This window comes from Oncorhynchus masou, chromosome 9 (genome assembly GCF_036934945.1).
Source record: "Oncorhynchus masou masou isolate Uvic2021 chromosome 9, UVic_Omas_1.1, whole genome shotgun sequence".
Classification (NCBI taxonomy): Eukaryota; Metazoa; Chordata; class Actinopteri; order Salmoniformes; family Salmonidae; genus Oncorhynchus; species Oncorhynchus masou.
In genome coordinates this window covers 9,647,801-9,664,300 of record NC_088220.1, presented here as the reverse complement: position 1 = coordinate 9,664,300, position 16,500 = coordinate 9,647,801, and the positions used below count along the sequence as shown (strand labels likewise).

Genomic DNA, 16,500 nt, shown 5'->3' with positions numbered 1-16,500 from the left:
TAAAGAAAAGCTAAATCTACAGAACAGAAATGGCCCAAATTATCTCAGAATTAAATGTAAGTTATCTCATTATCTGATAAAGACAATCAACTATGAGAATTTCTGACTTTAGTAGTCCAGTAGGTTTATCCATTCTCCCCTCTCTTCCAAGACTACACGTTACATGTCGTATCTACATCCCATCTATCTGAAGATTAGTTTCTTTTACATTTCCAAAACGACACGTCAAATTCTGACAGAACAAAATGGCCCAAATGTATTCAGAATTAAATGTAACCTGTTATTCATTATCTATTAAAGACAATCAACCATGTGAATTTCAGCTTTACCTATCCCATCTATCCCTTATCCATTCTCCCCTCTTCTCCCCTCTCCTCCAGGACGACACGTTGACCATGTCGTTTCAGCTACCTATCCCATCTATCCCTCTCTCCACTCGTTTACTGACTCGTCTCTTTCCTCCCCCTCTCCTCCAGGACTACACGTTGACCATGTACTTCCAGCAGGCCTGGCGGGACAAGCGTCTGTCCTACTCTGAGATAGCCCTCAACCTGACGCTGGATAACAGGGTCGCCGACTCGCTCTGGGTTCCCGACACCTATTTCCTGAACGATAAAAAGTCCTTTGTCCACGGCGTCACGGTCAAGAACAGAATGATCCGACTGCATCCGGACGGCACCGTTCTCTATGGACTCCGGTAAGGGATTTTCATTGTTTTTGATGATTTCCAATAAGCAATAATTGATCGGTTGTTATTGAAAAAACGGTTTGGGTTCTGTAGCCTTTTACACTTTCATAGTCTGTGATGATTATCAATATCTTTCATTGCTTGGTTGTGATCAGTAAAGCACTGTAGGAGAAACAGAGGCGAGGTAGTTGAGGTTGAGGAATATCATATCTATTCATCTACCTAGGAATGGAGTCATATCCTTTCATCTACTTAGGTATGGAGTCATATCCTTTCATCTACCTAGGTATGGAGTCATATCCTTTCATCTACCTAGGTATGGAGTCATATCCTTTCATCTACCTAGGTATGGAGTCATATCCTTTCATCTACCTAGGTATGGAGTCATATCCTTTCATCTACTTAGGTATGGAGTCATATCCTTTCATCTATCTAGGTATGGAGTCATATCCTTTCAGTCTACCTAGGTAATGGAGTCATATCCTTTCATCTCCTGATTGACCATCTGGTCTCCTAAGCACTATCATACTGGGTTGGTTTCTTTGGTGTTTTATCATTCAATAATGAAACAGTTCAGCGTACCTAAAGAGGAGATGAGTTTGGTTGAGGGAAAAGGGATTTCACAGGCTCATAGTCCTTCATGGAGCTATCCTTCCACCAAGGAATCTAGACTTGTTTCATCCTCACTAACCATTTGGGTCTCCACACTACTGCATACTAGATTGAACAACCGTGTTGGAGTTCTTCATGGCTTTACACTTTCATGGTCTCTAATGATTATCAATAATTGATCGGGTTTATAATCAATAATGGAACGGTGCTGGAGATATCCTCCATCAAAGGGAGGAAATGTATTAGATTGTATATCGGCATGAGATCCTATCCATCCAGAAAACATCTCTTTATGATGTTGGCTGTGTTTCTGACCTAGGTATTGAATATCCACCCTAATCCCTATTATAGTGCACTGCTTTTGGCTACAGAATAGTGCAGCATGTAGGGAATTTTCATCTACCTAGGTGGCATTTTTCATCTACCTAGGTATGGATTCAGTCTCTGATGCTGCAGAGAGGATTGCCATTCATAATAGATCAATGATCATCAATAATGGAGACGTTCAATACAAACATACAACACACACGCATGGACACACACTACCTACGTACACATATCCTTTCACACCTAGGTATGGAGTCATATCCTTTCACTACACACACACACATCCTTTCACTACCACACACACATCCTTTCACACACACACAGTCATATCACATCTACACACACACATCACACACCTACACACAGTCATACACATCACACAGGTACACACCCACACACATCACACTGGATGGTGTTTTATGTACTGTTGTGGTGCCTGTGACTTTGTGAAGCATGTAATGTGATGTACATATATCTACCTAGGTATCCATATATGGATGTGTTTGATGATTTCTGTACAAATTATCTCTCAGCTTTACGGCCATGCGTATTTAAAGGGATGAGTCATTATTGTTGCTAATTCAAGACATGAACATCGCAGGCAGCTTTCATTCATTCATTCTTTCTCTACCTCTCTCTCATATCTCTCTCTACCTCTTTCTCTCTTATATGAAGGGTTCTTAAACCATTTAAGTATCTTTCAGTGCACCAGATAATTCACATGTTTAGCTTTGATGGAGAAAAATCTATAAACCTAATTTATAAGGCTTCCATTATGTAAGGCCTCAATTATATAAGCCAACACATACTTTCTACATCTACAACAAGAAACTAAAGAGAAAGACCCAAGTATTGAGGTGCCTGCAAGGACTCTGACCGTCACCCCAGTAACTGTAGCTAGGTAGTAGCTACCCCTCCTCGGTATGGAGTCTACTCTTCAAACTAACCCAAATCTGAACATTCCTTGTCATGAAAAACTAAGACAAATAGAAAGAAACATAGTCCCTCACTGTTCTGAAGCTTGTATGGGAACAGAATTTGAGTATTTGGCAGTAGGAGTGCAGAGGCCAAATTACAACTACCGCCACAATGTCTGTCTCTCCGATTCTCTCATTTCAATTGAACAACTTGAAAAGATGCGGCAGGAGTACAAACAACATGTTCCATTGCCATGAAAAGAAAATACACTACTCGTTCCCTGTTTCTACCTAGATGCTCCCATGCAAGCTTGGGAACAGTGTGGGCCTATTTTCATCTACCTAGTGGCCTACTCATCTACCGTCCTCCATGTTGCAGGGTCAGTTCATACTGGGATGTGAAGTGGAGAAAAAATACGTTGGAAAAGTATTTAATGGAACTTCCTATAACAGACACCTGTTTTCATTCAAACCCAGCAACTCACAAATTCATGGATACCATTGTTGTGAGGAAAATAATGTTTCAGAGCGGGGGAAACCGCTGGGCACATGCTCAGATGCTTAGCTAAGGCTGTTCTTCTTCGTTGGTGGCACATGCCCAGCCAGTGTTAGCATGAGGGCTAATAATCACGTTGTCCTATGGAGAATGCTAACTGTTCACCGTCTTACTGGTAAGTGTCTGAGTTTAGGCCAAGAATCTGAGATGAGTTCAAACAATAATGTAAAGGCAATCACAACACTGGCAACACTTACAATCACAGTTACAGTTACAGTCAGTTATAGTCAGTACCAGTCAGTTACAGTCAGTTATAGTAAGTTATAGTCAGTTATAGTCAGTTACAGTTACAGTCAGTTACAGTCAGTTACAGTCAGTTATAGTCAGTTATAGTCAGTTACAGTTACAGTTACAGTCAGTTATAGTCAGTACCAGTCAGTTACAGTCAGTTATAGTCAGTTATAGTCAGTTATAGTCACAGTCAGTTATAGTCAGTTACAGTCAGTTACAGTCAGTTATAGTCAGTTAGTCAGTTACAGTCAGTTACAGTTATAGTCAGTTACAGTCAGTTACAGTCAGTTAAAGTTACAGTCAGTTATGGTCAGTTACAGTCAGTTACAGTCAGTTACAGTCAGTTATAGTCAGTTACAGTCAGTTACAGTCAGTTACAGTTACAGTCAGTTATAGTCAGTTACAGTCAGTTATAGTCAGTTACAGTCACAGTCAGTTACAGTCAGTTATAGTCAGTTACAGTCAGTTACAGTCAGTTACAGTTACAGTCAGTTATAGTCAGTTACAGTCAGTTACAGTCAGTTATAGTCAGTTACAGTCAGTTACAGTCAGTTGCAGTTACAGTCAGTTATAGTCAGTTACAGTCAGTTACAGTCAGTTACAGTTAGGTACAGTCAGTTACAGTCAGTTACAGTCAGTTACAGTCAGTTACAGTTAGTTACAGTTACAGTCAGTTACAGTCAGTTATAGTCAGTTACAGTCAGTTACAGTTAGTTACAGTTACAGTCAGTTACAGTCAGTTACAGTTACAGTCAGTTACAGTTATAGTCAGTTATAGTTACAGTCAGTTATAGTTACAGTCAGTTACAGTCAGTTACAGTTGCAGTCAGTTACAGTTACAGTCAGTTACAGTTATAGTCAGTTACAGTTATAGTCAGTTACAGTCAGTTATAGTCAGTTACAGTACGTTACAGTTACAGTCAGTTACAGTCAGTTACAGTCAGTTACAGTTACAGTTACAGTCAGTTACAGCTGCAGTCAGTTACAGTTATAGTCAGTTACAGTCAGTTATAGTCATTTACAGTCAGTTACAGTTACAGTCAGTTACAGTCAGTTACAGTTACAGTCAGTTACAGTTACAGTCAGTTACAGTCAGTTACAGTTACAGTCAGTTATAGTCAGTTACAGTCAGTTACAGCTACAGTCAGTTACAGTCAGTTACAGTTACAGTCAGTTACAGTCAGTTATAGTCAGTTACAGTCAGTTACAGTGACAGTTAGTTACAGTTACAGTCAGTTACAGTCAGTTACAGTGACAGTCAGTTATAGTCAGTTACAGTCAGTTACAGTGACAGTTACAGTTACAGTCAGTTACAGTCCGTTACAGTTATAGTCAGTTACAGTTATAGTCAGTTACAGTTACAGTCAGTTCAGTTATAGTCAGTTACAGTTACAGTCAGTTACAGTCAGTTACAGTTACAGCTAAAGTCAGTTACAGCTACAGTCAGTTACAGTCACAGTCAGTTACAGTTATAGTCAGTTACAGTTACAGCCAGTTACAGTTACAGTCAGTTACAGTTACAGTCAGTTACAGTCAGTTACAGTTATTGTCAGTTACAGTTACAGTCAGTTACAGTGACAGTTAGTTACAGTTACAGTAACAGTCAGTTACAGTCAGTTATAGTCAGTTACAGTGACAGTTAGTTACAGTTACAGTCAGTTACAGTCAGTTACAGTGACAGTCAGTTATAGTCAGTTACAGTTACAGTCAGTTACAGTGACAGTTAGTTACAGTTACAGTCAGTTACAGTCAGTTACAGTGACAGTCAGTTATAGTCAGTTACAGTCAGTTACAGTGACAGTTACAGTTACAGTCAGTTACAGTCAGTTACAGTTACAGTCAGTTACAGTGCAGTCAGTTACAGTCAGTTACAGTGCAGTCAGTTACAGTTACAGCTACAGTCAGTTATAGTCAGTTACAGTCAGTTACAGTGACAGTTAGTTACAGTTACAGTTACAGTCAGTTACAGTTACAGTTACAGTCAGTTACAGCCAGTTTCAGTCAGTTATAGTCAGTTATAGTCAGTTACAGTTACAGTCAGTTACAGTCAGTTACAGTCATTTACAGTTACAGTCAGTTATCGTCAGTTACAGTCAGTTACAGTTACAGTCAGTTACAGTTACAGTTCCAGTCAGTTACAGTCAGTTACAGTCAGTTACAGTCAGTTACAGTTACAGTTACAGTCAGTTACAGTCATTTACAGTTATAGTCAGTTACAGTCAGTTACATTCAGTTACAGTCAGTTACAGTCAGTTACAGTTACAGTACAGTTATAGTCAGTTACAGTCAGTTACAGTTACAGTTAGTTACAGTCAGTTACAGTCAGTTACAGTCAGTTACAGTTACAGTCAGTTCCAGTCAGTTATAGTCAGTTATAGTCAGTTATAGTCAGTTATAGTCAGTTACAGTTACAGTCAGTTACAGTCAGTTACAGTCAGTTACAGTCAGTTATAGTCAGTTAGTCAGTTACAGTTATAGTCAGTTACAGTCAGTTACAGTCAGTTATAGTCAGTTAGTCAGTTACAGTCAGTTACAGTTATAGTCAGTTACAGTCAGTTACAGTCAGTTAAAGTTACAGTCAGTTATAGTCAGTTACAGTCAGTTACAGTCAGTTACAGTCAGTTATAGTCAGTTACAGTCAGTTACAGTCAGTTACAGTTACAGTCAGTTATAGTCAGTTACAGTCAGTTATAGTCAGTTACAGTCACAGTCAGTTACAGTCAGTTATAGTCAGTTACAGTCAGTTACAGTCAGTTACAGTTACAGTCAGTTATAGTCAGTTACAGTCAGTTACAGTCAGTTATAGTCAGTTACAGTCAGTTACAGTCAGTTGCAGTTACAGTCAGTTACAGTCAGTTACAGTCAGTTACAGTTAGTTACAGTCAGTTACAGTCAGTTACAGTCAGTTACAGTCAGTTACAGTCAGTTACAGTTACAGTCAGTTACAGTCAGTTATAGTCAGTTACAGTCAGTTACAGTTAGTTACAGTTACAGTCAGTTACAGTCAGTTACAGTTACAGTCAGTTACAGTTATAGTCAGTTATAGTTACAGTCAGTTATAGTTACAGTCAGTTACAGTCAGTTACAGTTGCAGTCAGTTACAGTTACAGTCAGTTACAGTTATAGTCAGTTACAGTTATAGTCAGTTACAGTCAGTTATAGTCAGTTACAGTCAGTTACAGTCAGTTACAGTCAGTTACAGTCAGTTACAGTCAGTTACAGTTACAATTACAGTCAGTTACAGCTTTACAGTCAGTTACAGTTATAGTCAGTTACAGTCAGTTATAGTTATTTACAGTCAGTTACAGTTACAGTCAGTTACAGTCAGTTACAGTTACAGTCAGTTATAGTCAGTTACAGTCAGTTACAGTCAGTTACAGTTACAGTCAGTTATAGTCAGTTACAGTCAGTTACAGCTACAGTCAGTTACAGTCAGTTACAGTTACAGTCAGTTACAGTCAGTTATAGTCAGTTACAGTCAGTTACAGTGACAGTTAGTTACAGTTACAGTCAGTTACAGTCAGTTACAGTGACAGTCAGTTATAGTCAGTTACAGTCAGTTACAGTGACAGTTACAGTTACAGTCAGTTACAGTTACAGTTACAGTTATAGTCAGTTACAGTTATAGTCAGTTACAGTTACAGTTACAGTTCAGTTATAGTCAGTTACAGTTACAGTCAGTTACAGTCAGTTACAGTTACAGTTACAGCTAAAGTCAGTTACAGCTACAGTCAGTTACAGTCACAGTCAGTTACAGTTATAGTCAGTTACAGTTACAGCCAGTTACAGTTACAGTCAGTTACAGTTACAGTCAGTTACAGTCAGTTACAGTTATTGTCAGTTACAGTTACAGTCAGTTACAGTGACAGTTAGTTACAGTTACAGTAACAGTCAGTTACAGTCAGTTATAGTCAGTTACAGTGACAGTTAGTTACAGTTACAGTCAGTTACAGTCAGTTACAGTGACAGTCAGTTATAGTCAGTTACAGTTACAGTCAGTTACAGTGACAGTTAGTTACAGTTACAGTCAGTTACAGTCAGTTACAGTGACAGTCAGTTATAGTCAGTTACAGTCAGTTACAGTGACAGTTACAGTTACAGTCAGTTACAGTCAGTTACAGTTACAGTCAGTTACAGTGCAGTCAGTTACAGTCAGTTACAGTGCAGTCAGTTACAGTTACAGCTACAGTCAGTTATAGTCAGTTACAGTCAGTTACAGTGACAGTTAGTTACAGTTACAGTCAGTTACAGTTACAGTTACAGTCAGTTACAGCCAGTTTCAGTCAGTTATAGTCAGTTATAGTCAGTTACAGTTACAGTCAGTTACAGTCAGTTACAGTCATTTACAGTTACAGTCAGTTATCGTCAGTTACAGTCAGTTACAGTTACAGTCAGTTACAGTTACAGTTCCAGTCAGTTACAGTCAGTTACAGTCAGTTACAGTCAGTTACAGTTACAGTTACAGTCAGTTACAGTCATTTACAGTTATAGTCAGTTACAGTCAGTTACATTCAGTTACAGTCAGTTACAGTCAGTTACAGTTACAGCTACAGTCAGTTATAGTCAGTTACAGTCAGTTACAGTGACAGTTAGTTACAGTTACAGTTACAGTCAGTTACAGTCAGTTACAGTTACAGTCAGTTCCAGTCAGTTATAGTCAGTTATAGTCAGTTATAGTCAGTTATAGTCAGTTACAGTTACAGTCAGTTACAGTCAGTTACAGTCAGTTACAGTCAGTTACAGTCAGTTATAGTCAGTTAGTCAGTTACAGTTATAGTCAGTTACAGTCAGTTACAGTCAGTTACAGTTACAGTCAGTTACAGTCAGTTACAGTCAGTTACAGTTACAGTCAGTTATCGTCAGTTACAGTCAGTTACAGTCAGTTACAGTTTACACAGTCAGTTAGTCAGTTAGTCAGTTACAGTTATAGTCAGATATAGTCAGTTATAGTCAGTTACAGTTACAGTCAGTTACAGTCAGTTACAGTCAGTTACAGTCAGTTATAGTCAGTTACAGTCAGTTACAGTTACAGTCAGTTATCGTCAGTTACAGTCAGTTACAGTCAGTTACAGTTACAGTCAGTTCCAGTCAGTTATAGTCAGATATAGTCAGTTATAGTCAGTTACAGTTACAGTCAGTTACAGTCAGTTACAGTCAGTTACAGTCAGTTACAGTCAGTTATAGTCAGTTAGTCAGTTACAGTTATAGTCAGTTACAGTCAGTTACAGTCAGTTACAGTCAGTTACAGTCAGTTACAGTTACAGTCAGTTATCGTCAGTTACAGTCAGTTACAGTCAGTTATAGTCAGTTACAGTCAGTTACAGTCAGTTACAGTTACAGTCAGTTATAGTCAGTTACAGTCAGTTACAGTCAGTTACAGTTACAGTCAGTTACAGTTCCAGTCAGTTACAGTTACAGTCAGTTACAGTCAGTTACAGTCAGTTATAGTCAGTTACAGTCAGTTACAGTTACAGTCAGTTATAGTCAGTTATAGTCAGTTACAGTCAGTTACAGTCAGTTACAGTTAGTTACAGTCAGTTACAGTCAGTTACAGTTACAGTCAGTTACAGTTCCAGTCAGTTACAGTTACACTCAGTTACAGTCAGTTACAGTTACAGTCAGTTATAGTCAGTTACAGTCAGTTATAGTCAGTTACAGTCAGTTACAGTTACAGTCAGTTACAGTTACAGTCAGTTACAGTCAGTTATCGTCAGTTACAGTCAGTTACAGTCAGTTACAGTTACAGTCAGTTACAGTTACAGTCAGTTATAGTCAGTTCCAGTCAGTTACAGTTACAGTCAGTTACAGTTACAGTCAGTTATAGTCAGTTACAGTCAGTTCCAGTCAGTTACAGTTACAGTCAGTTATAGTCAGTTACAGTTCCAGTCAGTTACAGTTACAGTCAGTTATAGTCAGTTCCAGTCAGTTACAGTTATAGTCAGTCAGTTATAGTCAGTTACAGTTCCAGTCAGTTACAGTTACAGTCAGTTATAGTCAGTTCCAGTCAGTTACAGTTATAGTCAGTTATAGTCAGTTATAGTCAGTTACAGTTACAGTCAGTTATAGTCAGTTACAGTCAGTTACAGTCAGTTACAGTCAGTTACAGTTACAGTCAGTTACAGTCAGTTATCGTCAGTTCCAGTCAGTTATAGTATATAACTATTATATATATATAGTATATATTATAGCCCTCCCTCTCCTCTCCTCTCCTCTCCTCTCCTCTCCTCTCCTCTCCTCTCCTCTCCTCTCCTCTCCTCTCCTCTCCTCTCCTCTCCTCTCCTCTCCTCTCCTCTCCTCTCCTCTCCTCTCCTCTCCTCTCTCTCTCCCTCTCCTCTCCGCTCCTCTCTCACCTGCCCTCCCTCTCCTCTCCTCTCCTCTCCTCTCCTCTCCTCTCCTCTCCTCTCCTCTCCTCTCCTCTCCTCTCCTCTCCTCTCCACTTTTTATCAGTCAGTCTGTTATTTGATGTTAGTAAGTCCAGACACCCAGTCAGCAGGACCAGATGTCAGAATGCTTAGAGCACATTGTGTGTGTGTGTGTGTGTGTGTGTGTGTGTGTGTGTGTGTGTGTGTGTGTGTGTGTGTGTACCTGTAGATATGCAGTAGAGACGGCTGGTGAGAACAGCAGGGAGGTTGTGTGTGTGTGTGTGTGTGTGTCCAGGACTCTCCTCTCTAAGAATCTCCTCAGTACTGCATAGTGGGACACACAGCTGGTGACTGTGTCCAGTAACAGATGGACAACACTACTCTCATAGTCTTTGTGGAAGAACAACATAGTGATTGATATCAAATGTGATACGTTTAAGACCCCCTGGCCAGTAATCATTGACAAAAGCACAATGGTTGAGTAGAGATCAATGAATTGCAGAATCCTTGACAGGCATGGTCCTTCTGACGTTCTTTGTGAAGTTATGGTCAGGTTTTTGGGAAACACTGAGCTAGGACTCTAAGACTGTGTTCAGACTATAACCTATAATCTGTTATTAATAAGGCCTGCATTACATGCCAGTCTTCAGTATCCTGTTCCATCAGTGTACTGTACTCTACTGGACTCTACTGGACTCTACTGGACTCTACTCTACTGTACTCTACTGGACTCTACTCTACTGGACTCTACTGTACTCTACTGGACTCTACTGTACTCTACTGTACTCTACTGTACTCTACTGGACTCTACTCTACTGGACTCTACTCTACTGGACTCTACTGTACTCTACTGGACTCTACTCTACTGTACTCTACTGGACTCTACTCTACTGGACTCTACTGGACTCTACTGGACTCTACTCTACTGTACTCTACTGTACTCTACTGGACTCTACTGGACTCTACTCTACTGGACTCTACTGGACTCTACTGTACTCTACTGTACTCTACTGGACTCTACTCTACTGGACTCTACTGTACTCTACTGGACTCTACTCTACTCTACTGTACTCTACTGGACTCTACTGGACTCTACTGTTCTCTACTGGACTCTACTGGACTCTACTCTACTGTACTCTACTGGACTCTACTCTACTGTACTCTACTGGACTCTACTCTACTGGACTCTACTGTACTCTACTGTACTCTACTGGACTCTACTGGACTCTACTCTACTGGACTCTACTGTACTCTACTGGACTCTACTGTACTCTACTCTACTCTACTGGACTCTACTGGACTCTACTCTACTGGACTCTACTGTACTCTACTGGACTCTACTGTACTCTACTCTACTGTAATCTACTGGACTCTACTCTAATGTACTCTACTGGACTCTACTGGACTCTACTCTACTGGACTCTACTCTACTGTACTCTACTGGACTCTACTCTACTGGACTCTACTGTACTCTACTGTACTCTACTGGACTCTACTCTACTGGACTCTACTGTACTCTACTGGACTCTACTCTACTGTAATCTACTGGACTCTACTCTACTGTACTCTACTGGACTCTACTGGACTCTACTCTACTGGACTCTACTGTACTCTACAGGACTCTACTGGACTCTACTCTACTGGACTGTACTGTACTCTACTCTACTGTACTCTACTGGACTCTACTGTACTCTACTGTACTCTACTGGACTCTACTCTACTGTAATCTACTGGACTCTACTCTACTGTACTCTACTGGACTCTACTGGACACTACTCTACTGTACTCTACTGTACCCTACTGTACTGTACCCTAATCTACTGTACTCTACTTCTCTCTACAGTACTCTACTGTACTCTACTGTACTCTACTCCTCTCTACTGTACCCTACTGTACTGTACCCTACTCTACTGTACTCTACTCCTCTCCACTGTACTCTACTGTACTCTACTCCTCTCTACTGTACCCTACTGTACTGTACCCTACTCCTCTCTACTGTACCCTACTGTACTGTACTGTACTGTACTGTACTCCTCTCTACTGTACCCTACTGTACTGTACCCTACTCTACTGTACTCTACTCCTCTCTACTGTACTCTACTGTACTCTACTCTACTGTACTCCTCTGTACTCTTCTCTGCTGTAAAATACTCTACTATATTTTACTTTATTAGTTTAAACAGACTGTTTTTGTATATTGTTGTGACTTAGATCAGATAAAATTGTATGACCAAATTATGCAGAAGTCCAGGTAATTCCAAAGGGTTCACATACTTTCTCTTGCCACTGTAGTTGTTACCAGTTATGGTACTGGCCACTACACATCATATATTTATTTTCAAGATTTCAACGAACATATTAAGAGACACATTTATTCACTGTTGTTGAAAACCATGTGAGTCAGATTCCAAGATGGAGGAATTAGCCTGAAGCGCAGCTATTTTCTCTAGCTCTTTTTGTGAGAGGACAGGATGTGCTATGGAGACGTACAGCCCTGATCTTCTGTCAGTAGCAGAAGAGATGGGCTGAACAGTTCAATGGATATCATGAGAAAGAGAAATAGAGAGAGAGATGCGTCAACAGCAACCTTTTGGGAAATCCTCTGCATTATCGTTAACAGCAGACTCCTACATTTCCTCCATGAAAACAATGTACTGAGCAAATGGCAAATTAGCTTTTTATCATATTAACGTACGACAGACCACGTATTCACCCTACACACTCTAATTGACAAACAAACAAACCAAAACAAAGGCAAAGCCTTCTTATGCTTTGTTGACTTACTTAAGTATTCAGACACTTTGCTATGAGACTCGAAATTCAGGTGCATCCTGTCTCCATTGATCATCCTTGAGATGTTTCTACCATTTAATTGGAGTCCACCTGTGGCAAATTCAATTGACTGGACATTATTTGAAAAGACACACACCTGTCTATAAGGTCTTACTTGCATGTCAAAGCAAAAACCAAGCCATGAGGTCAAAGGAATTGCCCTTAGTGCTTCGAAACAGGATTGTGTCGAGGCACAGATCTGTGGAATGGTAGCAACATATTTTTGCAGCATTGAAGGTCCCCAAGAACACAGTGGCCTCCATCATTCTTAAATGGATGATGTTTGGAACCACAAAGACTCTTCCTAGAGTTGGCCGCCTGACCAAACTGAGCAATCGGGGGAGAAGGGCCTTGGTCAGGGAGGTGACCAAGAACCCGATGGTCACTCTGACAGAGCTCCAGAGTTCCTCTGTGGAGATGGGAGAACCTTTCAGAAGGACAACCATCTCTGCAGCACTCCACCAATCAGACCTTAATGGTAGAGTAGCCGCTTGGAGTTTGTCAAAAGACACCTAAAGGACTCAGACCATGAGAAACAAGATTCTCTGGTCTGATGAAACTAAGATTAAACTCTTTGACCTGAATGCCAAGCATCACGTCTGGAGGAAACCTGGCACCATCCCTACAGTGAAGCATGGTGGTGACAACATCATGCTGTGGGGATGTTTTTCAGCTGCAGGGACTGGGAGACCAGTCAGGATCGGGGCAAAGATGAACGGAGCAAAGTACAGCGAGATCCTAGATGAAAACCTGCTCCAGAGCGATCAGGACCTCAGACTTGGGCCAAGGGTCACCTTCCAACAGGACAACGACCCTAAGCACACAGCCAAGACAACGCAGCAGTGGCTTCGGGACAAGTCTCAGAAGGTCCAAGAGTGTCCCAGCCAGAGCCCGGACTTGAACCCGATCGAACATCTCTGGAGAGACCTGAAAATAGCTGTGCAGTGAAGCTTCCCCATCCAACCTGACAGAGCTTGAAAGGATCTGCAGAGAAGAATGGGAGAAACTCACCAAATACAGGTGTGCCAAGCTTGTAGCGTCATACCCAAGAAGACTCGAGGCTGTAATCGCTGCCAAAGGTGCTTCACCAAAGTACTGAGTAAAGGGTCTGAATACTTATAAATAAATAAATGTGAATGTGATATCTATAGATATATTTTTATCAATGTGGAAAAATTCAGAAATTGTTTTTTTGCTTTGTCATTATGGGGTGTGTAGATTGATGAGGAAGAAAAAAATAATCATTTTAGATTAAGGCTGAACGTAACAAAATGTGGAATAAGTCAAGGGGTCTGAATACTTTCCAAAGGCACTGTATATCAACGAGGGCAGTAGACCAGTCTGCAGGACCCGGCCTCAACCTACTAAACCCTGCTACCCTAAACCCTGCTACCCTAAACCCTGCTACACTAAACCCTGCTGCCCTAAACCCTGCTACACTAAACCCTGCTGCCCTAAACCCTGCTACCCTGCTGCCCAAAACCCTGCTACCATAAACCCTGCTACCCTAAACCCTGCTGCCCTAAACCCTTCTGCCCTAAACCCTGCTGCCCTAAACCCTGCTACCATAAACCCTGCTGCACTTAACTCTGCTACCCTAAACCCTGCTGCCCTAAACTCTTCTACCCTGCTGCCCTAAACTCTGCTACCCTGCTGCCCAAAACCCTGCTACCATAAACCCTGCTGCCCTAAACCCTGCTGCCCTAAACCCTGCTACCCTAAACCCTGCTACCCTAAACCCTTCTGCCCTAAACCCTGCTGCCCTAAACCCTGCTACCATAAACCCTGCTGCACTTAACTCTGCTACCCTAAACCCTGCTGCCCTAAACCCTGCTGCTTGCTACAGTGTGACAGTGTCCTGTCCTCTCCAACCTCCATTAGTAAACCCTGCTACCCTAAACCCTGCTGCCCGAAACCCTGCTGCCCTAAACCCTGCTACCCTAAACCTTGCTGCCCTAAACTCTGCTACCCTGCTGCCCTAAACCCTGCTGCCCTAAACCCTGCTGCCCTCAACCCTGCTCCCTAAACCCTGCTGCCCTAAACCCTGCTGCTTGCTACAGTGTGACAGTGTCCTGTCCTCTCCAACCTCCATTAGTATGTTTGTCAGGTACTCTACAGTAGGTTAGCTGCTAGGTATACTCTCCTCTCCTCTCCGCTCTGCTCCTCTCCTCTCCACTCCTCCCTCCATTAGTATGTTTGTCAGGTACTCTACAGTAGGTTAGCTGCTACCTTTTTCCCTCTCCTCTCCTCTCCTCTCCTCTCCTCTCCTCTCCTCTCCTCTCCTCTCCTCTCCTCTCCTCTCCTCCCTCCATTAGTATGTTTGTCAGGTACTCTACAGTAGGCTAGCTGCTAGGTATACTCTCCTCTCCTCTCCACTCTGCTCCTCTCCTCTCCACTCCTCCCTCCATTAGTATGTTTGTCAGGTACTCTACAGTAGGCTAGCTGCTAGGTATACTCTCCTCTCCTCTCCCTCCAAATAAGATCCTGTCTGGGATATGGTGTGTGTGTGTGTGTGTGTGTGTGTGTGTGTGTGTGTGTGTGTGTGTGTGTGTGTGTGTGTGTGTGTGTGTGTGTGGTTCGTGTTATGGTGTGTGTGTGTGGTTTATGCTATGGTGTGTGTGTGTGTGTGGTTCGTGCTATGGTGTGTGTGTGTGGTTTGTGCTATGGTGTGTGTGGTTTATGCTATGGTGTGTGTGGTTTATGCTATGGTGTGTGTGTGTGTGGTTCATGTTATGGTGTGTGTGTGTGGTTTATGCTATGGTGTGTGTGTGTGGTTTATGCTATGGTGTGTGTGTGTGTGTGGTTCGTGCTATGGTGTGTGTGTGTGGTTTGTGCTATGGTGTGTGTGTGTGTGTGTGTGGTTCGTGCTATTGTGTGTGTGTGTGTGTGTGTGTGTGTGTGTGTGTGTGTGTGTGTGTGTGTGTGTGTGTGTTGTGTGTGTGTGTGTGTGCTATGCTGTGTGTGTGTGTGTGTGTGGTTTGTGCTATGGTGTGTGTGTGGTTCGTGCTATGGTGTGTGTGTGTGTGGTTCGTGTTACTGCACCAGTGTTGGTAAACAAGGTCATTTTGGATAAAGGTGCACAGGCTGCCTTAGGTGGTCCACACCAGAGGAGGCTGGTGGGGGGGAGCTATAGGAGGACGGGCTCATTGTAATGGCTGGAATGGAATTAATGGAACAGAGTCAAACATGTGGTTTCCATGTGTTTGTTGTGTTTAAATACCATTCCATATATTACATTCCAGGCATTACAATGAACCCATCCTCCTATAGCTCCTCCCACCAGCCTCCTCTGGTCCACACACTAACACACACAGCCTGGGATGAACTGTGAGAGCAGGAAAAGCACAACAGTCCAGTTTTAGACCAGAGATAGATGACCTATTAACTCAACAACAGGACAAATGTAGCGTGTTTGAATCTCTATATATCTGGTGAATATGGCCTCTACACAGTGGGATGAGGGTGGACTGCTACTCTCTCTATATTCCTATCTTTCTCTCTCTCTCTGCCCTCTCTCAACCCCTGTTATCTCACTCTCTCTCTCTCTCTCTCTGTCTCTCTGTGTCTCTCTCTCTCTGCTCTCTCTGACCCCCGTTATCTCTCTCTCTCTCTCTCTCCCTCTCTGTCTCTCTCTGTCTCTCTGTCTCTCTCTCTCCCTGCTCTCTCTCACCCCCCGTTATCTCTCTCTATCTCTCTCTCTTTTGTGAGGGTAATGTTTACTGTTCATTTTTGACTGTTTATTTGACTATGCCGAGAGAGAGAGAGAGAGAGAGAGAGAGAGTTTATTTTTTACATCAAATCAAATGTATTCTGATGCATCAGCTGATATCTCAAAGTGCTGTACAGAAACCCAGCCTAAAACCCCAAACAGAAAGCGGTGCAGGTGTAGAAGCACGGTGACTAGGAAAAACTCCCTAGAAAGGCCAGAACCTAGGAAGACACCTAGAGAGGAACCAGGCTATGAGGGGTGGCCAG

At 41.9% G+C, this 16,500-nt stretch overlaps 1 protein-coding gene across 2 annotated transcripts in view; it reads left to right on the top strand.

Moving 5' to 3' along the window:
• Positions 1–16,500, top strand: part of gabrb2a (gamma-aminobutyric acid type A receptor subunit beta2a) — a 96,153-nt gene that overhangs the window by 32,810 nt on the left and 46,843 nt on the right. For both annotated transcript variants that reach the window (XM_064973135.1, XM_064973134.1), the window contains exon 4: positions 477–697. In XM_064973135.1, coding sequence (XP_064829207.1) covers positions 477–697 — 221 coding nt within the window. The remainder of the gene's footprint in view (positions 1–476; positions 698–16,500) is intronic.